The 27,192-nt window shown below is 37.3% G+C and overlaps 2 protein-coding genes and 1 long non-coding RNA gene across 4 annotated transcripts in view; 1 reads left to right on the top strand and 2 right to left on the bottom strand.

Annotated features, from left to right (window-relative positions):
- Nucleotides 1-7,558: 7,558 nt before the first annotated feature.
- Nucleotides 7,559-8,504, bottom strand: LOC122974289. Its single transcript, XR_006400282.1, has 2 exons — nucleotides 8,243-8,504; nucleotides 7,559-8,023 (listed from the first exon to the last, which is right to left on the bottom strand). It is a non-coding gene; the product is annotated as an uncharacterized LOC122974289 (long non-coding RNA).
- Nucleotides 8,505-13,006: 4,502 nt separating this feature from the next.
- LOC122974188 (low affinity immunoglobulin gamma Fc region receptor II-like) lies at nucleotides 13,007-15,634 on the top strand. The gene is made up of 5 exons (XM_044342155.1): nucleotides 13,007-13,382; nucleotides 13,489-13,527; nucleotides 13,841-14,098; nucleotides 14,311-14,556; nucleotides 14,739-15,634. The coding sequence occupies exons 1-5, from the start codon at nucleotides 13,148-13,150 to the stop codon at nucleotides 14,885-14,887; spliced, it is 927 nt and encodes a 308-aa protein (XP_044198090.1). The 5' UTR covers nucleotides 13,007-13,147; the 3' UTR covers nucleotides 14,888-15,634.
- A 1,446-nt stretch (nucleotides 15,635-17,080) lies between these two features.
- LOC122974137 (butyrophilin subfamily 3 member A2-like) overlaps nucleotides 17,081-27,192 on the bottom strand; it is a 95,189-nt gene continuing 85,077 nt past the window's right edge. The window contains exons 7-13 of one of the 2 annotated variants that reach the window (XM_044342055.1): nucleotides 22,466-22,531; nucleotides 20,737-20,799; nucleotides 20,152-20,247; nucleotides 19,338-19,421; nucleotides 18,930-18,995; nucleotides 18,091-18,163; nucleotides 17,081-17,112 (exon numbers count right to left, since the gene is read on the bottom strand). In XM_044342055.1, the coding sequence (XP_044197990.1) occupies nucleotides 18,116-18,163; nucleotides 18,930-18,995; nucleotides 19,338-19,421; nucleotides 20,152-20,247; nucleotides 20,737-20,799; nucleotides 22,466-22,531 (423 nt within the window). In that variant the 3' untranslated portion in view covers nucleotides 17,081-17,112; nucleotides 18,091-18,115. The remainder of the gene's footprint in view (nucleotides 17,113-18,090; nucleotides 18,164-18,929; nucleotides 18,996-19,337; nucleotides 19,422-20,151; nucleotides 20,248-20,736; nucleotides 20,800-22,465; nucleotides 22,532-27,192) is intronic. The other variant, XM_044342056.1, reaches the window with a different exon arrangement.

Here is a 27,192-nt window from a genome sequence, read left to right as displayed (position 1 = left end):
AATAAAACAGGACATGGGAACAAGAAGGGAGGTCTATAGGAAGGCTTGGCGATATAAAGGCATTAGAACAGTCCAAGGATTCAGCAGATCTAACAGATTGTAGAAGATGATTCAAAAGTGTTGAGGCTAAGAATGCAAATGTGCGGTCACCTTTTGATACCTCCTTTGGATAGATAGAAAGCCAAGATTTGAGGATCGAAGAGGTCGTGAAGTGGAATGGGGAACAAGGAGCTCAGAGATGTAGCTAGGGGCGAGGTCATGGAGTGCTTTATATGTAATCAGCAGCATCTTGTAGTTTATTCTGAATTTTACTGGAAGCCAATGGAGGGATGCAAGAACAAGAGTAATGTGGGACCTACGGCTAGATCCGGTTAGAAGTCTAGCTGCTGTATTTTGGATTAACTGTAAATGTTTGAGAGAAGACTGACTGAGGCAGGTGTAGAGGGAGTTACAGTAGTCTAACCAGTAGAAAATTAATGTGTAGATTTATTGTTCATGAACAGTAGGGGACAATATAGGTCTTATTTTGGCAATCTTTCTTAACTGAAGGAAACAGGACTGGACAAGCTTATTAACATGATGGTCAAATGTCATATACTGGTTGAAGATGATACCAAGATTCTTAGCAGTGGATTTAATGTTCAGGTGAAGTGGGCCAATAAACTGAGTAGCAGCAGTGACAAAGATTTCAGGACCAATTAAAAGAACTTCACTTTTGTCAGGGTTTAGATGGAGGAAATTTCAAGTTATCCACTCTTTGGTAACAGCTAAACAATCATGGAGGGAGGACAGTTGGTTCAAGTTATTGGGTTTGGCAGGGAAATAGATCTGAGTATCATTGGCATAACAGTGATATGACATTTCATGAAAGCAGCAGAACAACTGACCCAGAGGGAGCATGTACAATGACAACAAGATTGGCCCAAGAACAGAACCCTGAGGGACACTGTACTGGAGGGACACTAAGGAGGATACATGATTATTTACACAGATATTAAAAAATCTATTTGTCAAGTATGAATGAAACCAGTTCAAAGTTGTACCAGAAATGCCCATCCAGTTATGCAATCAATCAAGTAGGATGGTATGGTCGATGGTATCAAATGCAGCAGCTAAGTCAAGTAGAATGAGAATGGAGTATTCACCTTTGTCAGAGTGCATGAGGATGTCATTTGTAACTCTTAATAGCTCTGTCTCAGTACTGTGTTTGTGACAAAAGCTGGATTGAAATTTATCAAAGATTGTTGGTCAGGGACAATTTTTTCAAAAGAAAGTTTGGAGATCAGTCTATAATTCTCTAACTAGGCTGGGTTGAGAGAGGGTTTTTTTAAGGAGTGGTTGAACACTGGCAGTTTTAAAGTAATCAGGTACAGAGCCAGAGGAGTGAGAATAATTATTATGGAGAGTAGGATGGGACTAACAACAGGAAGGATGGATTTGAGAAATTTAAATTGTGCATGAACATGAATACCCCCTGCTGATTGGCTGGAATAGTGTTGTGTGTCTCGTTCTGAGCCACTGTGTGAGCCAGGGCTATGTATTGACACCAGATTTTTTTTTTCAGCGCACACACAGAAGGGACAGCTAGTGGACTGTGAGGAGATATTTGCTGAATTTGACAAAAAGTGTGTCGGATTAGAATCGCTGCCTTTACCTTTAAAGCGATCCTCTGTGTTTTACTAGTAATACATAGTTATACCTTATACAAAATATATCCTCTTCTTTTTGATCCACTGTTGAGAACACCTTCACTGGCACAATCCTCTATTTTTCTACCAATAATGACCATGTATAATAATATACTTTCACCTTTGGCAACACAGACAGTCCTATAGAGAGTTCTACAGCAATTAAAATGGTTTTAGCCTTTACTTTCACTTTTGTCACCAGCATGGTAAAGACTGTTCCTTTGTGTATTTAAAATAGTTTTGAAGCTGCCAAATTATATTATAATTAATTTTTCAGCCTATGCTAGAACCTTTTCTATGATACATAGACAAACATGATTCCATGTCTCTGTAAAAATTAGTATAAAGATGGTAAATGCTCTTAATAACCCACCATTGGGTGTTGAAACTAAGTATTTTTGAATAACTCAAAAAATAAAGGCTGATTCAATTTGCAATGATTAAATTAAAATGAAATTAAAACCCACCAACTGAAACACAGTTAATGTACGGATACAACTATCCCATGGATACAAAGGCTTTAAAGACAGTAGAGGTAATAATAATTTGTTATTATCTATAATCTTGGTTGAAAACGATGGCACTTCTAAATGCGGACCCACTTAAACAAAAGAAGTTAAATAAAGCAGAAAAGACAAAAATAAATCGACGTACCTGTTGCCTTTTGTGTCGGTCGTTTCGTTAGACTGCACGACCAAAGTCTGTAAATCATTAATAGGCTCTTTCACTTGCTCTGGTTTATTATCTTGAGAGAGCTCATGCATTAGATTTAGTTTGTACTACAAATGAAGTTGTGACAACTCATGACTTTTCTGCCAGCAAACTAGTATAGTCATTTGGTATTTGCCCATTGAGGAGCAGGAAGAGGAGGAGCAGGAACTTACAACCATTAAAAACACATTAATACAAAAGTCTTCAGGTTTACCAGACAAACAAATTCATTACTTAACAGAGAACATTATTTGCAAAGGAAAGGAAAAAGGATTTTAGATTTACAAAAGACCTTGGAAACCGTGACTGTTTGATATCTGATACACTCTGGGGCCCCAGAGTGTAATTTAAATTATATTAATGAGTGTTAAACAAATGCAACAATTCGAAATTTGATATTCAAACTTTAATTAGGTGTCGTTATTGATCATGAACAGCAGCCAATCAGAAAGCGGCAATTTGGTGCCGGTGCCAAACAAGAAGCAACAACAAGAGCAGCCTACCAAGGAAAAAGTCTGAGGTTACTGGAAAAAAGAGGAGGGATATGAATCATAGCTAAGGTGTTCAATAGAATACTGGCGGCATTTTTTTCTTGTTCTGCGCCATTTTGCTGATAAGATATGATTGTTGTTGTTTTATGATGCTATCCAATTGATATGAAATAAAATAACCAGGTCAAAGACCCACAAGGGTTTTGTCTGGAGGGTTTGGGGGAAAATTTGATGTTATTAGACAAAAAATTTGCATTTTCAATTCAATTTGGACTATTATCATTACAATATGTATTTAAAAAACACACTGATTGCCGTAAAAAGTAACTGCGATTTTCTCATCTTCCCATTGTCAGGCTGTAGCCACTAGCGAGCTGTAGGGACGGCTATGGTTAGAATTTTATCTTTATCTTATCCACAAACAATTTATTTGTCCTGGAGATACAACAGACTGCAATAATGTCATCTCACCACTTTTTATTACCTTGTTGAAATAAAAGGCACACATCAGACTTTATGATCCAACTGACGAAGATTTATACTGTCTGTTAATATTTGACTTTTGCTCCAGGATTTCATTCCAAAGTTCAGAGCTGCTCTTCTGTGATCAGATTTCCTCAAAGAACACTTCAAGTTGAAGAGAAATAGAGAGAACTGAGACTGTTTGTGAATCAACGGACATTAAAACCTCCTGCTGTCAGTTACATGTTTGTTATTCTGGTTGGTTTCCTGGTTGAAGCTGCTGATTATTTTCACATTCACTCATCTTGATTCAGATTATTTTTAGCACCTAAAGGTGACATAACCAACAGTTTTCAGCATGTTTGTGTCCACAGGTGTTAAAATGATCTGATAACAGTAGAGATGGTAGTTATACTGATGAGTTATGTTGCTTTGTTGACTGCATTGGTGGAAAAACTCCAGAAGAAAGAAATAAGAGTATTAATTAATAATCTTATCAGTTCATTTTCATTACTACAGAATTGGGGGGTTGAATTATTATCTTTAAAAAAGAACAAATTCAGAACAGGATTAGAATAGATTTATATTTTAAATATGAAAAAACATTGTTTCTAACAGAAAAGAATATCCTTTATGTTTGTATGCAGGGTCCTTGCTATTACTCATTGTTGCATGATTTGTCTTTAATTGCATTTCTGTTGTGCAACGGTCATGCACTCCCATTGCCTCAGCAAGGATCCTCTGAAGGCTTGGGTTAACATCAGCTCCACTGGTGAAGTTTCCTCAGCCCATTGTATATGCCTGCTAGTGTTGCAGAGACATGCACTTACGTTGGGGCCCTACTTTTCAAAGTGGAAGCAACTATTCGGTGCAGGGAAATGAGTACTGTCACAGATAAATCTGCATACTGGATCCTACCAAGTAAGGTAAACAAAGTTCAAGCTGATGTGGGCCATAAGATTGATTACACATCTGCTATTGCCACATGAAAATCAATGAACTGTCTTCTGGATGGTGAGACTGAAAACAGGCCTGGCTTTAGGTCTTGTGCCAGGAAGATCACTACACCATCACCAACACACTTGGATCTAATGCTATATTGAGTGTACTGCCACATTACTGTGAGGAGTTTAGAGATCCTGTGCTGCCTGTCACAAATTTCAAATCCCCTCTCCACCCACATAACACCATGCTTGATGGATGTGAATTCTCAATTTTGGAACAGAAAAAAAAAAAAGCTGACATTTCAGAGGATCAGGCTTAACAGATTGAAAAGAGCAAACAGAAACAGCAGAAGTTGTCATTTTGCTTTTCTGCTCGAGCAGGCAGGATCACTGCCTCTAACATGCCCGCTGTTTATGCTACTGATATCTGGTCATTAGCTCTTTCAACTGTCAAAAAAGGTTTGCTATCTTAAAGATGGCAATGTACCACGGCTGATGTCACTCGAGGCATAACGCGGGGCATCATAACATAGAGAAGAGGCAAGGAGGGCCTATATAAAAAAAACAAGGGAAAACACAACAGCCAAGAGGCTGCAACATGTGGGTTTTTCATAAACCCAGCTTTCCCTCAAGTGGGAGCATCAACAGATGGTATAGTGAGGTGCAGTTGCTGTGGGAAAGGTTGCACTGAAATTAAGGGTCCTTCCAAGTACAGAAACAACTCCATCAAAGAGGCATGTTTGGCCAAAGACAGCAACTTCTGACTCAAACTTGTTGATGGAGAGGTACAATTGAAACACAGTCACCAATATTAAAACTCAACTGCGCAGAGAACCAAACACTGACTTTTGGGGGGCACATCTACAGAGGGCACAACAATTTTTCATGGCAGTTTCCATCCCAGAGCTCATTGTGCAATGCTTCACTCAAACGGTCTCCCAAGCATCAGTGAGCAACAAAAAAACAAAATGTAAGGAAGGCGAGTAACATGTAAAAACCAGTGTGCAAAGAAACAGAAAACACAATAGTGTACCAGTTTTGACAACTGCCTAACAATGTTAGAAACATTAGAATGGAGAGGTGATGTAAAAGTTATTTATGTGTAGTTCCTCTGGTTAAAGTTTATGGCTTGTGACATGGCAAAATCCAAGTGTGACCTGCCCAACTGGAGGGTAAGGCTAATCCCACTTTAACCTGGGCTCCCCCCAAGACCACCCACTCTAGACAGGTTAACACACAGATAAGTGTAAAGAAATTAAACAGAGACGTGGCTTTGAGTACAACTGTATCAAAATGTACTTAAAAAGATCAGTTTAAAAAACAGTAATGTTGTAATACAACCAGAGACCAATTTATTAATATAATAAAGTTAATATCTGCAAAGTAGGTATTTAAGAATTTAAAATACCTCCCACACCCTCACGATTTTGCTGTTTCTGTGCAAATAATAAAAAAAATATATATTCAAAGTACTCCTCACTCTAAAGGAAAAAACAAAAAGATATGATTAACTAGCCAGGCTGACTGGTACAGGATAGCCTCTTCTTCCCACGACTATATCACCATGTGTTTGCACAGTACTGCCACCACTGCAAACACACACACACACACACACACACACACACACACACACACACACACACACACACACACACACAGCGAACTAACACCCCTAGGTGCCGTGTAATATTTATCTGCATGCAGGTGCACAACAACCCATATGGCTAGAGCCCCCACACAGTACAGCCCGGGTACCTAAAGCTAAATAAAGGGGGAATTTGGATGATTGAATTTCTGTCAAACCACTCCAACTCTGATCTATCTGCGACAAAGTATAGATGAGATAGCGATATCTAGTTTTAATTATTACACAGTAATGGAACCACAGTGCCATCCAGTGGACAATTTTCAGTGAGGTTGAATGTTGAACAAAGACTTCTACTGATGTATGATTATTGTGATATCTACTAAATTATCATTAAACTCTATGTAACTTAGCTAATATGAGAAGTAAGTTTGTAAATAACTATAGTATGTTTTAATTTAGCTGTACTGATGATTGTTGACTTTTGTGTGAGACCCTGTTAATTAATGTATAGCCAGCAAAGACTACATTTTTATTTTTTAACCTAATCAAAGGATTTAACTCTGGTATAGTGATTCTGATTACATCATAGAGGTGTGTCTCTGAACATTTGCTTAACGTATCATACATATGCAATTCATGTTTAAATGTGGATGAACATGGTGAAATGTTGAATTGAAACAGATGGGTTAATAAAATAGACAAACACGACACAGAGAGAAATCAACTAAAATGAAATAAAACAGGACATGGGAACAAGAAGGGAGGTCTATAGAAAGGCTTGCCGATAAAAATGGGTTTTAGGCGTCGTTTAAAACAGTCCAAGGATTCGGCAGATCTAATAGATTGTAGAAGATGATTCCACAGAGTTGGGGCTAAGAATGTTAATTTGCCGTCACCTTTTGGTTTGGCGTCTGTGCAGGGGATAGATAGAAGGCCAATATTTGAGGATCAAAGAGGTCGTGAAGTGGAATGGGGAACAAGGAGCTCAGAGATGTAGCTAAGGGCGAGGTCATGGAGTGCTTTATATGTCATCAGCAGGATCTTGTAATTTATTCTGAATTTTACTGGAAGCCAATGGAGGGATGCAAGAACAGGGGTAATGTGGGAGCTACAGCTAGTTCTGGTTAGAATTCTAGCTGCTGTATTTTGGATTAACTGTAAACATTTTAGAGAAGACTGACTGAGGCATGTGTAGAGGGAGTTACAGTAGTCTAACCGTGAGAAAATGAATGTGTAGATTAATTGTTCAAGAACAGTAGGGGACAATATAGGTCTTATTTTGGCAATATTTCTTAACTGAAGAAAACAGGACTGGACAAGCTTATTATCATGATGGTCAAATGTCGTTTACTGGTTGAAGATGATACCAACATTCTTAGCAGTGGATTTAATGTTCAGGTGAAGTGGGCCAATAAACTGAGTAGCTGCAGTGACAAAGATTTCAGGACCAATTAATAGAACTACACTTTTGTCAGGGTTTAGATGGAGGAAATGTTGAATCATCCACTCTTTGGTAGCAGCTAAACCATCATGGAGGGAGGACAGCTGGTTCAAGTTATTGGGTTTGGCAGAGAAATAGATCTGAATATCATCGGGTGTCAGCTTTCTTCTTCCCTGCGGCAGAAATGGCATTATATGGCACAACAAAACCTGAAAAGTGGCATAGCTTGGAAGTCCAGAGTAATACGTTAATTTTTTATTTAATATTTGCGATCACCATCCCTCAAAATTGTCATTTTGCATTCTTCAAGTTCATGCTTCAGATGCCTGTTTTCCTCTAGCAGACGGTTGATTTCATCATGCCTAGATTTGCAGAGCACATATTCCTGTACACTCTGCTCATCAGGATGTTGTGCCATGTCCACTTCCTGTTGTGCCCTGTTGTCAACTAGCTGTCAGGCCCTCCTGTTCGCTTTCTGTCAAACTTTCTCCTCCGCTTTGCGTCGAGCCCTCTCATTTGCTTTGTGTCGAGCCCTCTCCTCCATTTCCTTGATCTTTCCCCAGTCTTCTCATGTTTCAAGTGCCTCCTTAACTGATGTGCAAACCTCTCTATGTCTGTCACTTTCACTTCATTGTGGCCCTAAAGGAAAGATGGCATCCAGTCAGGATGGGTGTAGAGCATTACATATGCTGGTTGTCCTGTAAATACAACAATTTTGTAGGTTATACACAGTGATGCAAATCTTAATATCATTTCAGCCACATCTCATGCTGGAAGAATAACTAAATGAAATGCCCAGGCAGAAAAGAGAGTGATAAATAGCCTAAATAATAAATATGTTGCATCCCTGAGCATTTGTTGTAGTTTTATCAAGCGGGTAGTTCTGGATCTGAAATGTGAAGCTAATGCGTAAGTACCTTAAACCAGCATTCTCTCTAATGGCGGGCAGGGGGCGACTCCACTGGCTCCAAAAAGAAGTCCGTTTGTTTAGAAGTCTATGGGAAAATGACCCCACTTCTTACTTGTGTCAGGTCAAGTAGCAGGAATGGATGCAATTGCAGAGACCAGCATGCAGAGATTGCAAGGTAGACGAAAACCTTTAATCTTGAGGTGGACTGGACAGGACAGGACAGGACAGGACAGGACAGGACAAGCTGAACAAAACAAATGATCCAACAAAGACTCAACTCAAAACCAGACCTTAAATACAGACTAATCAGGGAATGGGGAACAGGTGACGAGACACAAGGGCAGGCTGGGAGTGATTGGCTGAGGGAAACACAGGAAGCAGGGTAGGGCTGACGAGACTGATATAGGGCAGGTATGGGGAAGACACAGAGCAGAGCTGGGCTAACGAGGGTGAAGCAGGGCAGGTGAAGAGGAGCACATGAACACACAAGGGAAACACAGCAACAAAACCAAAACACAAAAAACACAAATTCCAAATACAACCCACACCAACCTGTCCAAGAACCATCATGAACCTAAACCCAAGTACACAACACGCCAGGCCAAACAACAAAAGGCAATCCAAACCCACCGCCCAAATACAACAAGAAAACCCACATGGCCAGAAGGACTAAACAGAAATGCATACCAGGAAACCCCAAAGAACACAAAAACACAAAAAGACCAAAAAACAAACAAAGTCCAGGCAGGGTGTGACAACTTGATTCGTTACCTCATTAAACACTTTCCTAATGAGTTTATGGTCTCAATTGATAGTTTACAGTCTTCTCTAACACAGTGTAGCACTCGGCTTCTAACACTACTATTTAGTAAGGATTTTAATAATGTTGGACCAGAATCAGAGGATACCAGATTCGAACAGGAGGCAGAAATGGCTATTTGCAACATTAAATGACCACACGAGACAAGAAGCTATAAACTGGTACCTTGTATTACCTTTTTTTTCTAAATAAACAAAATAAATAAAATAAATAAAATAACTTTAAGTGCAGTTAATAGTTCAATTCAACAAAGTCAGTTTCTCAGTTTCAATTTAGCAACAAATTATTTCTTCTGTCACTTTTTCTTTTGGTTTTGAACCACTGAGTTCTTTTCAACTATTTTCCTGTTTTGACTGGGTGCACTCTTCTATAGGTAAACTAAATTCTCAACATCTGGATCCAAGGGTAGTTAGGTAACAATATCAGAACCATATCCTGTTCAATATTATCAGTTCACAACACTCTTCAACCTTGCAACAGTTCACCATTCACTGCTCTAGCAATAACAAAATCACTTAAGCAAGGCACAATAATACACCATATCAATAGTATGAATACTCAGTCCACTCATTTAAACCAGTGCTGGTTATGGCTCGGTCCTTCCACAGGCACAGGGAATGCGTTTGAAGAAGAATGAAGAAGGTAAATGTCTTTTCCAAATCAAGTCAAAAAATGAAGAGTAAAGTCAGAGTCTGGGGACTTTGGATTGTGCAAGTGGGGCTGGGGGTTGAGCATGAAAGTGGTGCTGGCCTTGTGCAGTTAAGATGTTTACCCTCCCGCCGTGGCAGGAGAGAGGTAAGGTTGACAGTTCTCGGCTCTGGGCTCTCGGTTCAGGGATCTTCAATCCAGGGATCTAATGGTCTCGTCTGGTTTGGCTCGCCATCAACTTCAAATCAACTCAAAAAACCTGACCTGCAGTCATTGACATGGCCAGTAATGATCATTAATCAATTGCCATTCTGATTTGTCAGGAATGATTAATTCCTTAAACCTCAACAAAATATATACATATAATGTAAACAATCAACACATTTTAAATAAGCTTTACAGTGAATGAATTTCTGAGTAAAATGAATTAAATTACTATTTTTTATCTTAACCTGGGATTTTTAAATTAAAACAATATTACATGAATTACAGACCAACAGTGTGAACTTTACACCCTATATTCTTATGTCTTCTGTTCTTTAAATCAGATTCATTATACCAATGAAATATAATACCCGACAAAACATAATTTAGTATGTTGATTCAGTATTAACAGTTCAGCAGCTTTACCAGCCACAGAAAACATTGAGCAATTAAATACTCCACATGTCACATCTTTATATTTGTTCCAGTTGAGTTGTCAAACAGTTTTAGTTTATTTAAGCTCTATAACAGTCAGCTAATTGCACTGTTGAGCACTAAATGCTAATTTTTGTTAGCTTCTAGGCTCATTCACTTGAGCTAGCCAGCTTAGCCTAGCATCGTGTGGCACAGCATTTAATTGTTTACTTTTACTACAACTCACGAATTCGGGAGTTCCTCTGTGTTACTCGGCAGGTTTCAGTGAGCAGCCTCTCACACACACCTCTACGAGCTTACAACAAAGTACATGCTGTTACTGTTCTGTTTTAACAACATTATCTGGTGTTTTTACTGTTTTATCTGAGTTATATTTTTACCGTTCAGCAGCAGGTCCTCTCTCAACATTGTCACCCAGCGTCTAACTAGCGTACACTGTTTAGCTTGCCTGCGGTGCTGTGGACCTGCACTCTGATTGGCTGAAGCACTTCTGTGTTGTTAACCCTTTGTGACCCGGGTTACAACAGCATGATGTTCATTTTGTAAATTATGGTCCCATTTATTTGAAATTTGGTGATAAAGCAGGGTATGCTTTAGGGCGTGGCTACGTTGTGATAGGCAAGTCGCTACTACGGCGACGTCACTAACCTTGGTTAGGTAGTGTAAACATGGAGTATCCCCAGATTCATAGAATGTAACTGTAGGCGTAGCTGCAGCTATTTTAGTTTTTTTCAGTTCATGAAAGTTAATTCTAACATTCTGGTCACTTAAAAAAGTCTTGTTCAGTGTTTTGTTGTACTAAAAGACCCTCTAAGGAGTCGGTTGTTCTGTTTTTCCAGTACGTACATTTTGTTTTAATGGTTTTAAGCCTGTTTTTTTTTTGCTAGCAAAAATCAGCATTATCACAGTTAACCATAGACTGTAAATGAACCATGCTATTTAAATTAGCAGCCAGCAGCTAGGGTTAGGGTCAGCTCCACCCTCTCGTCAAAATATGGTCACTTCTCATCACTTCTGGCTCCAAAAATCCCAGATGGTGATGGTCAAAATGACAAACTCTTCAGAGGCTTCAGAACACAAGTCCATAAAAACCAGTGGGTGACGTAATGGTGGCTACATCCATTATTTTTATACAGTCTGAATTTTACACACACACACACACACACAGACACACACACCTGTGTTAACATTCAACATAAAGAAGTAATCAGTAAGTAATGTGTATTTTTCAAGAAATATTAAAATTGAAAATATTGTACAATTTAGGTCAAAGTTAGAGACCAGAGAACTCATGTGATTGAAAATGTAGAGAACACACTCACTGATATAGTAATGTTGTTAAAAGTTTCCTTCTTACTGCAGCTACCCACGCCATCCCGCGTCTTCTCGTCACCTCCTCAACGTGCTTCACAAAAAATGTATTCCATTATCCAGTTTTCTCCCTGAATGATAGTGTGACCTGCTATGGCAGTTCTTGACACAGCAGCACTGACCTACCATGGCGACGTTTTCCAGAAAATCAACAGAAAATCAAAACACAGCCTTCAACTCACCAGAAGAAAGGGAGTGATCCTCTAAACTTGGCACATTACCCAACAATCAACAGGGTGTGATATCAACTTCACATTCTCTATTGATCACACAGTCTGACAAAGTTGAACTCTTTATTAAATAGCCTGAAACACAGTAACAGGGTGAGCTGTCTGACCTTAAGATAAACATTTCTTCCTGCAGTTTCAAGAGTAAAATCTTCCACCTCCTTCATAAAATCCAGGACTCTGTCCAGGTCTCTGAAGCTAACAGCTAATTCTGCACTGTGAACTGACTGGGAGGTTACCATCCTGGGATAATGAATGTTTTCCATCTATTACTTCTGAGATTTGTGCAGTTTATAGCCCAAAAACTTCACATGTTGAGCTTCTCATAAGCTCTCGGTCATTCTGGTTAGCTTTCTGCCTTGCGCCTGTGTGCACATCTCACCGACAACGTTGCTCAGAAACCCATCTATTATAGCACGCTCTAGCTGGAAGAAACCAAGTAGCCTAAAAAGAGAGGGAGGTCTGTATGTAGCATGCAGAGTATGAATAGAAGTACAGTGGAAACTGTTTATACTGATCACTTCCGTCCGGGTCAAATTGATCACTATAAGCGGATGATTATTACAACCGATTGTTTTTCTTAATTTCTCATGCAAATTACTATCTAATTGACATTTGTATATTTATTACATGAATATAAAGTAATAAAACAGGCAGCTTCGCTATTAACTGAATTTTATGACTGTTTCAAAATACAGAACAGCTGTTTCAAAAGCTTGTTTTGCTGCTGCATCTTGTAAGCTCGTTTCTCATGGAGACTATGTTTTTCATTGCATGTGTCACCAGCCTCAGGTAACCAGTTGGCAGCGTTGTGTATTGTGCATTTAGGCTGCGGGGGTGGGGGCCACAGGGGCGCTGCAGCAATAGAGTTGAACCAGAATCAACTTTTGGAGAAATAAAACCTGTAATGCTGTACAACCCTGCCATGAGAGAAGACAAAAACATTACTAGGAAGAAGGGAGGACATCTCTCTTCATTTGATAACGTTAAAAGTTAAGTTAGACTTTGTTGACGGCTTCCCGACTCATTTTAAAAAAGACGAGAGAGAGAAAGAGAGAGCTAGAAAGTGGACAGAGGCAATATTCAGTGTTTCTAGAAGTAGTATCCACAGCCAGGGTCCAGCCCACCAAGACCAGCTCTTTTACCTGCCGCCCATTTGGCAGCTGGTATTGGGCCCATATGAGTGCACGTCTAATTTTTTGTGCAAATGATCACATGCTGTCAGATTAAGTTTACAACCTCTGCAGCAAACGGAGGGACACTTCTGGGGCACGCTGTGTCTTATAGGGCAAGACTTAAGCATGGACGCCAGTGTGAGTCTGGCAGGAAGACCTGCACAGGAAGAGGAAGTTCTTACATACACTACATTCAGCTGCATTTCTGTCTGATGCTCAGACAGCAGCAAGACAGCATGGAGGTCACAGCTTTCTGCATCAGACTCTGTGAGTATTGAGTGTCAGTTTTCTGTGTCTTCTTTTTAAGCGTTATATTTCCTGATATATAATGCATCTTTGTCTGATATACAGTTTTCTTCCCATTGTTGTCCAGCTGTGTTCATTCTTCTAAATGTGGATGTTCAGAACAGTGGTAAGTAGGAGTTAATTCAGGGGTTTCAATGATTTTTCAAAATTGTTTAAACTTCTGCCTCCATCGTGATGATGTAATGTAGGCTTATATATTTTTGTTTTTCGTAAATGAACCTGACGTTGAATTAGGCTATTTATTTTGTGAGTAGTTCATTTTCAAATTTAGTGTGAGCTGTTGCAAAAAGAACAAATTTAAACAGTATCTTTTAAAAGGTGCAGGTACATTGATTTGTTTTTTTCTTTCTATGATAGAAATCCTATTTTTGTATAATGGATTTTTCATTTTTATCTCAATCTGTCTCTTTCTCTCTCAGATGCAGCTTTTCGTATCATTCCAACCAAACTGCAGCTCTTTCAATATGAGCCTGTCTCTTTTCGCTGTGAGGGTCTCGATGACTCGAGTCAGTTGAGAGGGATCAGAGATACTGAGAAATTTATTTCAGAATGTAATATTACGAGCACCTCAACACTATCTTACACCATTCAGAAAGCCTATCCAGCAGACAGTGGAGAGTACTGGTGTGAGACTAAAGAAGGGAAGAAAAGCAACCGTGTTAACATCACTATCACTGGTATGTGTAAACTCACTGTAAACTCTCTATAAAGTCATTACATTAAATCCATCTTGTGGATAGTCAATGAAAGAAATGCTGAGATACAGATCGAACAGTAAGTTTTTGTAGAGATTGAACTGATCGAAAACTCACAAAGCAAGCAAACAAGTATATTCCACAAAATTTCCAAGTATTCTTTCAACAACAGATATAAAACCCTTGTTTTTCAGTTGGCTCAGTGATCCTGGAGAGTTCTGTCGTCCCTGTGATGGAGGGAGACACTGTGACTCTGCGCTGCAGAAACAAGACGACTTCTTCCCATCTCACAGCTGATTTCTATAAGAATGGCCTCTTCATGAGAAGCAGCTCTACAGGAGAAATCACCATCCACAGTGTGTCCAAGTCTGATGAAGGATTCTACAAGTGTAACATCTCTGATGTTGGAGAATCACCAGAGAGCCGACTGACTGTCAGAGGTAACAAACTGTTTAAAGCTACAACCAGATTAAAATGATTTACTTTTAGATGGCTGCAGTGCATGAATAGTTCAACTATTCATTCTTATATTATTTACTGATGTTTTTTTAAGCCCTTAAGGAAGATGTGTTACATCCTGTTAGCATGGTGTTACAGCAGATTTGTTCTCTTGTCTTTGCAGCTCTTGACAGAGAGACGTTTCCCTCCTCAGATCACTCCTTCTATGTTCTCCTGCTCTTAAGGACTGTGTTCACCATCGTGATGGTGGTTCTGCTGCTGCTGCTGGTGGGACTACTTCACTGTGGGAAACTCAGAGTTACACAAAAATAACTGATAGTCACATATGAGAGAAACATGCTGGTACGTGATCAGTAGAGTATGCTGGCAGCTAGTTTGGTCATTATGATAATGAAGCAGAAAACATCCCATCATGCTTTGGGGCTGGGAAATTCTGGTAGATCCAAAGATACATTTTAAATTCAATCAAGAAGATTTTTTTGTTTGTTTTTTTAAACTTTCTTTAGCTTCTTAAATCACTTATGTGATATGTTTGATCAAGTCCAGTGTTTGCTGTCAAACGTCTCTGCATTACGTGTTCATGCTTGCAGTGGCTGCTGGTGGACTTTCTCACGAGCAGAAAAAGTTAAAAACCACAGAGTTACTGCATATACATCGCCTATTTTTAAAACAGAGATTTTCTCAGCGTATGTTGTTCTGTGTCTTATTTTAGATGTGTCATATGCTTCTGATAATTTGAGCTTCTCAGACACAAACCACATGAGACAATGTATTTATATAGAAGAGAGTTTATTTGATAGCTTGAAGGGTAAATTGTGTTTATAAGAATTTATATTAAAGGGGAAAATAACGTGCTTTTTGTGACTTTCTGTTATTTTTGTCCTATTCTGGTGTAAACATAGTCAAAGTTACAAAATTTGTAGTGATGTATTTGCGAAGCTGACATTTTGAGTGAAGAACAAGAAAAAGAAGTGAAACTCAACCACTACTGTTGGTTTACATAACCTCCGTCAGGAGGGGGCCTGAAAGAGACAGGAGCTAAAACAGCCTGTTGAGACAAAGGCTGAAATTGAGGGGCTGCATAAAGGGCCAGTCTGTCCAAAAATAGCAGAAACTGACTTATATAACATAATAATGAAGTTTGAACATAGTAAACAAGCTTCTGTACCAGGTTTGTTACACATCCCCCGTGAAATGACTGGTTTCACTATCAGAATTTGATCCATTCAGTCCGATAACATTTGGAAAGTCATTTAGTCTGCACTATTAAATTATTTTATCCCCATTCAAGTTAGCAGAGGTCTAACTGGAAGTTAGGTGGCTCAGCTGGTTGAAGTCTCTAGTGTGCCTGCTCTGCCACTAGAGCATGTGCAGTATGTGTTCATCCTGCCAGCGTGAGGATGTCAAACCCAACACCAGATTAAAAACTCTGTATTTGACTATACTGTGAAATACAGAGAGATTTACCTGGTGGTGATAAACTTAATCAGCGTTGTGTGAAGTCGTTTGGCAAGAGTATGAATGTAATGGATGTTCATTTATATGTTAAAGTTCCACATTACAGATTTAATACAAAACACAGAATAACAACAATATTCCAGTTTGATGATTTACAAAGCTGAGCTGTAAAAACATGACAATAGATAATGACATGACATCATCAAAGTTACATCATATGTTTTAAAATATAACTGTGAAAAGCATTTATTATTGAGGTCTAATTGAGAAATTTAATTAAAACAACATGTTTTCATCACAGTTCATTAAGCTAACATACGTCTCAAAGGCAAAATGATCAGCAGAACCATTTTTCTACAGGAAAATTTCATTAAGAAAATTAAATACAGTAAAAATACAGACATGCCTGAAGCACCCTGGAACATGCTTTAGCCAACATTTCAATTCTGAGTAAATGTTTTAGCCCCTCAACTTTATTAAAATTCAATATTTGAGACATTAATAGCTGCAAGTAATGCTTTACAAAGATACAAACCAGACTACAGTAACATTTCACCACATTTTGGACAAAATCTCTTGTGAACTGTTCAATACAAAAGAAGAACATACTGTACATAGAGTATCAAGCTGATAATGTTGGATTCAGTCAGTGTTGAGTTTATCAAGTATATTTCAGCTCATTCTGTTGACTTTAAATCATATTAGGTGATGTTGCCTCGTGTTAACAAAGCATTACTTTTTGGATAATAATGCATAAAGTTTTGTGTTTTCATGTTTGCTGATTTATGGTACAATTGAGCATTTCAGCAGGCATCACTGGTGTTATGGATGATAACTTTCTTCATTATGATGATCAGGATTTTTGTGACAATGTGTGATGTGAGTTCATGTTGGATCTCTGCACTGTGGCCGATCAGGGTGACAGTTGGTCTCCAGTGTTTCAAACCCAACATGAAAAATATACAGAACATAACTTTTCTGTCCTGATATCGTCTGTATTGTGATGGATAGCGAGTGTTCACTGAATACCCTGACCTGTTCTCAGATCCATGGTTGCTGTTGAGACCTCGGCTGGTATCCTGTTGGAAATCAACAGGTTATTATTATTATTATTTTGTCCTATAAGTGGGTATCATAAACTTAAAAGCCTACGGAAACCAAACTTGGCACATATGTTTAAAGTCTCACTCTCTACTCAGGCAACAAAAACTACATCAACTGATCACATGAAACAAAAATTACAACGTTTTCATCCTGATCAATAATTCTGTTTTCGCTGGATTTTTAGAACAGGACAAACTGACACACACACACACACGCACACAAAATCAAAACCTTTAAATATAATCCATTTTTTGGAATGACATATATCTTGAATGAGCCATTGAAATAAAAACAGGTTGGAAATTTGATACGTCTTTTGAAAGTGTGATAATGCAACTTATTCTTTACATAAATTACCCTAAATTCAGGTTGTTTTACGTTCTGTATACTGTTAAGCTATAGAGACCCACAGGGGAAAGAAATACAGAAGGAATTGTTTGATATAAAGATATAAATACAAAACAAATAGAAAACAAAAACGCAGTCAAACCTCTCAGTAAATTGGCAGGCTTTATTCTATTTGGATGTTTTTATTTCAGTTGATTTCAAGTTTTTTTTATAAATCCAAATTCATTCAGATGAGGACATCAAACAAGTGTTTTTCCCTTGTGGAGAATGACAGACTGTCTGCACATGACTCGTACTGTACAACAGGTCTGCATCACTCACTAACTTAATTTGTGTCTGAGAGGAAATCCCACAATTACAAGAAAACTGAAGAATGTGACAAGTCCTTTGAAATCACTTGTATGACTTGTATGTCTAACTGATGAATGTGAATGAAGTCAGTTCAAATCACTTGTATGAGTTTCTTCAAGAGGTTCTTGCATGAGGCCCAATAGCATTACAATAATAAAACAGCAGGAACCATCCATGGGTGGTGGCCTGTATTCATACTGTCAATACTAATAGCAAACCTAAGAGAAAAGCAGAAAATATAAACAATCACTGACCAGTTGGGTGTGCTGAGCTTTCAGTTCAGTCATCTCTCTCCAACTCCTCATTATTGCTCTTGAGAGTCTGAATCTGTAAACATAAAGACCAACAGAGAAAACTAATATTAGATGTTGAGAGAACATGACTTTGTTTTGAGTCGGACTCATTACACTCTAATTTCTAATTAATGTGAATTCTGTGTGACAAATGCATTCAGTTGTCACTTGAGTTTATCTTGGGATGTGAGCTGCCATAAATATCTATTATAAAATTATAAATGCTTCTTTGTGTGGTTTATTTCAGTATTTGTCTATGAAACTAAAGATACAATGAAGCATAGAACACGAGAAGAAAGGTGCAGATTTGAAACTAAAAGCAAAACAGTAGGTGGTGATAAACAACATCAGTATTAACTGGATGAACCTCATTTGTCTTGGTGTTTATCTCCTTCTCAATGCTCTTTTTTTCATCCTGGAGCTTCTTGACTCACATATCTTAAGAGGCAAGTTCTCTTAATATATGTGAGTTAAAAACAAAAAAGTCTGATTTATGCAGCATTTTAATTTAAATAAAGAGGTCAGATATTCATGTAAAAGTCAGTCATTGAAGATGTCTGTACGTGACTCGTACTGTACAACAGGTCTGCATCACTCACTAACTTCATGTGTGTCTGAGAGGAAATCCTACAATTACAAGAAAACTGAATGTGACTGAAGTTAATTTAAATCACTTGTATAAGTTTCTACAAGAGTTTCCTGCATGACGACCATTAACATTATAATAAAAAAACAGGAATACCCCATCAATGCTAATAGCAAATTCAAAAATAAAGAAGAAAATATTGACAGACACTGACCTCCTTCTCATGCAGAGCTTTCAGCTTTCTCTCAGATTCCTGATAATTGTTGGTGGGAGTCTCAATCTGTAAACGTAGAGACCAACAGAGAGAAAACTAACATTAGATGCTGAGAGAACATGACTTTGTTTTTATTGGACTCATTACATTCAGAATTAATATGAATTCTGTGAGACAAATGCATTCAGTTGTCATTTGAGTTTATCTTGAGATGTGAGCTGCCATAAATATTCATTATAAAATTATAAATGCTTCTTTGTGTGGTTTATTTCAGTATTTGTTTATAAAACTAAATATACAATGAAGCATAGAACACAAGAAGAAAAAAGGTGCATCTTGGTAACAGATTTGAAACTAAAAGCAAAACAGTAGGTGGTGATAAATAAAATCAATATTAACTGGATGAACCTCATCTGTCTTGGTGCCTCGGTCCGTCTGAAGCTTCTTATTTTCATCCTGGAGCTTCTTGATTTCATCTTGTTTTGCTTCAATCTGAGAAGAGAAACGATGAAGAGGAACAAGTTCTCATATTAAGATATGTGAGTTAAACAGTAAAACATATGACAAAAAAGTCTGATTGATGCAGCATTTTGATTTAAATAGAGACGTCAGATATTCATGTAAAAGTCACATTATAGAGTTTTAAGAGAGAATCTAATATGTTACACTATGAATATTTTCTGTGAGCTTGAGAGTCTAATTTATTGTTGTGGACACTCACTAAATATATCACATTTATACTTTGTTTCAGTTTTTTCATATAATTTCATCCAAACAGCACCACCCCTTCTGTAAAATTGGTTTGTTCTAAAAATTAATAAACCGACAAATTACACCAAACATTTCCAGAAAATTAGTATAAAATTAGGGGACCTGTAAAATGAAGTGTTAATGACAAAACAATGTTTTACAGTTTCCATGAACACTTGTCAGCCAATCAGAGTGTTCTTCATACTCTGGTTGTAAATAATAATGTTGCTGCTTGTTTCATTGTTTGTATTTCAACACATATTAATCAGAAGAAGCTTCAACACTCAGATATCAAACTCTAGTTTCTGCTGACTCAGCTGTTTGTCATTCAGGTTAACAGAATCAACATCACAGCAGTGATCAATTCAACTACCATCATGTATCACACTGACACACTGTTACTGGTGATGTGTGTGTATCACTAATATCTGTAATCATCTTAATTAAGAAAATGAATTATGATCAGATTAACCTCAGTTTCCTTCATGCTCAGCCGACTATTCAGGTCCGTCACTTCAAGCTCCAATTTCTTTTTCTCCTTCTGGAGTTCATCTTGTTTCTTCTCCGACTGGGAATGAAGAGAGACATGGAGAAAGACTCATTTGTCTTGGTGTTTATCTCCTTCTCAATGCTCTTTTTTTCATCCTGGAGCTTCTTGACTCACATATCTTAAGAGGCAAGTTCTCTTAATATATGTGAGTTAAACACAAAAAAGTCTGATTTATGCAGCATTTTAATTTAAATAAAGAGGTCAGATATTCATGTAAAAGTCAGTCGTTGAAGATGTCTGTACGTGACTCGTACGACAGGTCTGCATCACTCAGTAACTTCATTTGTGTCTGAGAGGAAATCCCACAATTACAAGAAAACTGAATGTGACTGAAGTTAATTTAAATCACTTGTATGAGTTTCTTCAAAAGTTTCCTGCATGACAACCATTAACATTACAATAATTAAAAAATAGGAACCATCCATGTTTGGCAGCCTGTATACATACCCCATCAATGCTAAAACAGCAAAATCAGAAGTAGAGAAGAAAATATTTACAGACACTGACCTCCTCATACTGAGCTTTCAGCTTTCTCTCAGATTCCTGATGACTGTTCATGAGCCTTTGAATCTGTAAACATAAAGACCAACAGAGAAAACTAACATTAGATGCTGAGAGAACATGACTTTGTTTTTATTGGACTCATTAAATTCAGAATTAATATGAATTCTGTGAGACAAATGCATTCAGTTGTCACTCGTTCTTTGTGAGATAAAGATGAGATAAAATGATAACATAAAATGAAACAGAAAACATGAGAAAAAAATATGCATCTGTGAGACAGATTTGAAAGCAAAAACAAAACAGTATTAACTGGATGAACCTGATCTGTCTTGGTCTGTCTGAAGTTCAGGTACAAGTTCTCATATTAATATGTGAGTTAAGCAGTAATATGAATGGCACACATAATTTGATATATCCAGCATTTTAATCTAAATACAGATCAGATATTCATGTAAAAGTCACATTATAGAGTTTTTAAGAAAGAATCTAATAAGCTACACAGTCAATGTTTTTTTTGAGTTTAAGAGTCTAATTTATTGTTGTGGACACTCACTAAATAAACCACATTTACACTTTTTTACTGGTTTTTCATGTAATTTCATCCAAACAGCACTACTCCTTCTGTAAAATGTTCTCAAAATTAACAAACCAGCAAATTACACCAAACATTTCCAGAAAATTAGTATAAATTAGGGGACCTGTAAAATAAAGTGTTAGTGACAAAACAATGTTTTACAGTTTCCATGAAGACTTGTCAGCCAATCAGAGTGTTCTTCATACTCTGGTTATAAATAATAATGTTACTGCTTGTTTCATTATTGTTACAATACATGTAAAAGTTCCTTTAAACCTTAGATGAAGTAAAGTCATGTTTCTGTCTGTTTACAGTGTGAAAGTAAATAGAAGAGAGCAGAGAGTCTGTCTGTCTCAGTAAGAGTGTTTCTGTAAGTGTTAATACACAATAAAAATAACACACTCACTTTGTGTTGTGATATTTCCTGGACCTGTTATTCTCTACATCAGGACACCTCAGATCACATTATTAGACGTATAGCAGGACTACCAAAGGTTAAGTGTAGGCTGATTATCTGAACTGGGAACTGTGGTTAAACTGTTTCTATCTACACTTGTCAGCCAATCAGATCATTTTCTCACTCTGGTTATAAATTATTAAGGCTTCTGAAATGTTGCTAAATCCCTATTTCTGATTGGTTGGAGGGTGTAATTAAAACCCTGTTAATGCAACATAGTTTTGTCTCAGGTTTAATGAGAGTTTATTCTGAGTGGATTTACACTGTGACAGCAGTAAAAGTCTCATCGGTGTCACCACAGAGCTGCACTGTGACAGAAATACAGAAGGAACTGTTTGATATGAAGATACAAAAACAAAACAAATAGAAAACAACAAACTTAAAAAAAAAAAAATCCAAATTCATTCAGATGAAGGCATCAAACAAGTGTTTCTCTCTTGTGGAGAAAGACAGAGTGTCTGTATGTGACTCATACTGTACAACAGGTCTGCATCACTCACTAACTTCATGTGTGTCTGAGAGGAAATCCTACAATTACAAGAAAACTGAATGTGAATGAAATTAATTTAAATCACTTGTATAAGTTTCTACAAGAGTTTCCTGCATGACGACCATTAACATTATAATAAAAAAACAGGAATACCCCATCAATGCTAATAGCAAATTCAAAAATAAAGAAGAAAATATCGACAGACACTGACCTCCTTCTTGTGCTGAGCTTCCAGTTCTCTCTCAGATTCCTGATGACTGTTCATGAGTCTCTGAATCTGTAAACATAAAGACCAACAGAGAAAACTAACATTAGATGTTGAGAGAACATGACTTTGTTTTTATTGGACTCATTACACTCTGAATTAATGTGAATCCTGTGAGACAAATGCATTCAGTTGTTACTTGTTCTTTGTGAGATAAAAATTAGATAAAATGATAAAAATATAAAATGAAACAGAAACATGAGAAAAAATATGCATCTGTGAGACAGATTTCAAAATAAAAACAAAACAGTAGGTGGTGGAAAACAAAATCAATATTAACTGGATGAACCTGATTTATCTTGGTGTTTAGGTCCATCTGAAGCTTCTTATTTTCATCGTAGAGCCAATAAGTTTTCTTATTAAGATATCGATGGCCAAAGCGCAAAACCTCCTCTCTGCAGAATGTTCTGATTGTCGGATTTCACTTTGGATGATGAGAACAAGGAAGGCTGCACATATTCAGTCTGTCTGCAAGATAATCCCGCCCTTCGTTGTAACAGAAAAGTCACAACAAAACAAAAACACAACGCAGAGTCCCTTGATGTGTAGAGAGGCTACAGCACGAATCACTGAACATTCATCTCCAGTGGACCAGGAAGCAAATACACTGAATTCAAGGAGTTCTGACCCTAGTATACTACAATGTAGTAACTATTACATTTACTACATCTTTTTACCTGAAAACAAACTTCATTTTATTTTTAATTTAATTTTAATTATTAACTTAATTTAGAGCATCGTTTTATAGAACCTCTTCCAACTTCCATTAATATCTAGTCAGTATTGTTAACACATAATATCATAATATAGTCCAAAAACAGTGTATTATGTATTGGATATCCTTAACAAATAGCATTCTGCAAGAAAAAAAGTTTTTTTTAGTTTTCTCAAAAAAGAACATTTTTCAGATAGGAGGTTTTGATCTTTGGCCATCGATATGTGAGTTAAACAGTAAAACATTATAGAGTTTTTAAGTGAGAATCTAATATTCTACACAATTAATATTTTCTGTGAGTTTAAGAGACTAATTTATTGTTGTGGACACTCACTAAATAAACCACATTTATACTTTTTTTGTTGTTTTTTCATATAATTTCATCCAAACAGCACCACCCCTTCTGTAAAATGTTCTCAAAATTAATAAACCGACAAATTACACCAAACATTTCTAGAGGATTTGTATAAAATTAGGGGACCTGTAAAATAAAGTGTTAATGACAAAACAATGTTTTACAGTTTCCATGAACACTTGTCAGCCAATCAGAGTGTTCTTCATACTCTGGTTATAAATAATAATGTTGCTGCTTGTTTCATTGTTTGTATTTCAACACATATTAATCAGAAGAAGCTTCAACACTCAGATATCAAACTCTAGTTTCTGCTGACTCAGCTGTTTGTCATTCAGGTTAACAGAATCAACATCACAGCAGTGATCAATTCAACTACTATCATGTATCACACTGACACATTGTGACTGGTGATGTGTGTGTATCACTAATATCTGTAATCATCTTAATTTAGAAAGTTAATTATAATCAGATTAACCTGCTTTTCGATGGACTCCAGCTGATTCTCCAGCTTCGTCACTTCACTCTCAGCTTTCTCTCTGTTCTGTTTCTCCTTCAGGAGTTCATCTTGTTTCTCCTCCAACTGGGAATGAAGACAGACATGGAGAAAGACTAGATGAGAGACATGATGTTTTTATAAGACATGGTTTAATGATACAACACAATCACACCTATTAAAGGTTTGATTCATTCGGCATTTGAATTGAAGTACAAGTGAATGTTTGGGTTTTGGTCTGGAAAAGGACTCAAGTCACTCTGGTCTCAGTCTGACTACACAGAGAACATAAACATCTGTTCTATATGTGAGAACACAGAAGATATTTACTGTTGGTGATTTGTTCAAATGTTTGTTGTTTTGTAGTTTACTGTAAATAATTGTTTCATTAAGGAATTTGAAGTAACTTCAATGTGACAACAGTGACAGACAAGAAATTTAATTTAAGTCAAGTTACACATTTATGTTTGTCAGAAACAGCAGATTGATCGGTCATGATTTTGTTCGAAAATCATAAAGTATCTAAGAGACCAATTTAGGAACTGAAAACAAGCAAGTGAGTGGCTTGAAAAAATACAAATATGAACCTCCTGGTTCTTCCTCTTCAGCTCCTCTGTCAGGGTCTGAACGTCTTCCTCAGCTTCCTTCCTCCTCTGCTGCTCATCCTGGAGTGTCTGCTTCTTAATGATCTGCCACTTGAACTGAGACAAAGAGACATAAATTGGAGACAAAATGAGAGACCTGTTTCTTACTAGGACATGAAACTGAACATATGAACCAGCATGAACATCAGTCATATCTTATCGTCTAATTTCTGTTGATTTTGGATTTTAATACAATTTAGAAAGTTTTTCTTTAGTAGAAACTCTTCACATATTCAATCCCTTCATGACTGAGAGGATCACACACTGTCATGATAATAAAGGAAGTATTGTGATATAAAGTCAGTGTTCAGTGCTGCATCATTCTGTCTCTGTAGGTTTGTGCTGCTTTGTTGTTTTGTTGTTTTGTTGAGTCTGTTATTTTCTGTAGTATATTGTTGTATTTCTACCATGATTCAACCACTTACCGGAGAGATTAAAGACCGAGTTGCTGCAGCTTCATCTCTTCCCAACTGAGCCTGAGGAGAGAGATACAGAGAATTTAAATAAAAAGAGTTAAAGCAGGAAAATCTAAATAATTAGAAACATAGAAATTTTACATCAATTTTTACACCCACTCCTCACAGTGACTGGTCAGAGTTGTGGAGGTCACACAGTCTGCAGGGTTTGAACAAACGAGTAAAACACTATGAACGTCTCTCAGGAGAAACTAAACCTCAGTCCTGCTTTTGTCTTCTTGACTTTTCTACATTATTAATTTAATCAAACACTTCCAGAGATCATAAAGATAAAAAACTGAACTAATTCACAATTAACTGCCTGAATGATTCAAGTTATTTGTGTTTCTGATCGTTTTCTCTCCTTTATACATTTAGTATTTGTGTTGCTTCTTGATGCTAATTTTCAAACCTCACATCTTGTGTCTTTATATAAAGATTTACTGTCCGTCTTGCTCAGATCAGACTTTTATTTCTTCATCTTATGTAAGTTGCTCTTGGTTTCCTTTTCCTCCACTGCAAATGACTCTATTGTGTATTAACTCATATGTTTGGTCTTCTTTTATTTTTTCCTCTTGTTCTCTTCTGACACTGTTGGAGTTCGGGACTGTTTGTCATTTATGAGGGAGGGGTTGGTGCAAAACGGGGGAGGCATGTCAAATAATTTTTAAAGTGCTGGGGAGGGACTTATGTTTTTTTTTATTTTGGCTCAGGGGAGGGTTGTGTGTTGTATTTATTTTTTAACTTTTTTTCTTTTCAAAATATTTTATCGCTGTATGGTGACGGGACTCATTTCTGAGGAAATAAAGCATTCAAACCTGCCTATTCAGTTTGTGTTGGAGTGTGAAGAGTTAAATGAAAGAAGCCACTTTTATCAGAATTTTGTGTCTCTACAGTTGTTGGGAAGAAAATGCTGCTTTCAGCTCTGTGATAGGTGGTCCTGATATAATTTTATAGAGAGCCGAGTAATTTCAAATGACAGTAAAACTGACCAATCATATCTTCCCTCCAAATGGTCAGGCTTTGTTATCGCTGCTTTATGACAAGTTCAGCCTGCTGTGTGCTGTGAGTGAGTTCGCACCTTTACCACACTGGTACACCTGTGGTTTGCTGAGTAGACAGAATCTGCAGACCCTTTGACAATCATTGCAGCCGGCAGATCCGCCACCAAATTTCAGCTGCGAGAGCGGCGTTTATGACACCACGACCACATGACCCATACAAACACAAACAAGTCAAAGAAGATTGATAAAACAGAGAACTGATGAATGTCATTCAGGTTTACGTAAAATCATATTGTGAACATTACTGTCCATGCTGGCAGTTATTTGTCGGCTAGGAAAGCTACCATGGCTTTTTCCCTGTAGGCCGACATTGTTGTTTGTTTTGTCAGCTGACAGTTACGTGGTTGCTGCTGCTGGTTGACAGATTACACAGATTACAGGCAGATTACACTGCATTTAAACGCATAATGTCACAGTTTTCCCAGCCTTCGCTGTTACTTGTTGAGCAATGCACCAGCACACTGAAATGGAGCAGACCCAATCACAAACTAGCAGGAAAAAACAGATAAACAGGCCGGGAGTGGCTAGTGAGGATTATCCATGCCTATTTCAAGATTATTATCTGATGAAAAGTTGAAGTTCATCAACAAGGAAAAACCGTCACCAGAGTTAATTTGGTGCAGAAAATCAAGGCTTGTTTCAACTCCAGGATTTCATTTTCAGGTAACTTCAGTTAATGCATCATCAAAGGGTAAGTTTTTAAAATCTAATAACCGCCACCATGCCAGCTAATATTATTAATATATTATTAATAGATATTAATAATATGCATATGTTGCTAATGGTGGTGGTGAGCACACTGTAATGTGTGTGTGTGTGTGTGTGTGTGTGTGTGTGTGTGTGTGTGTGTGGGCTTATTTAATGTTGGTTTTGTGTGGTAGGAGGGGCGGTTGTCATACACCTTTATTCTGCTGAAGTGCACATCACTTGTGATGCATTTTGCTTAA

This window comes from Thunnus albacares, chromosome 22 (genome assembly GCF_914725855.1).
Source record: "Thunnus albacares chromosome 22, fThuAlb1.1, whole genome shotgun sequence".
NCBI lineage: Eukaryota > Metazoa > Chordata > Actinopteri > Scombriformes > Scombridae > Thunnus > Thunnus albacares.
The sequence above is the reverse complement of the archived record's forward strand: the minus strand, read 5'-3'. Positions and strand labels throughout refer to the sequence as shown.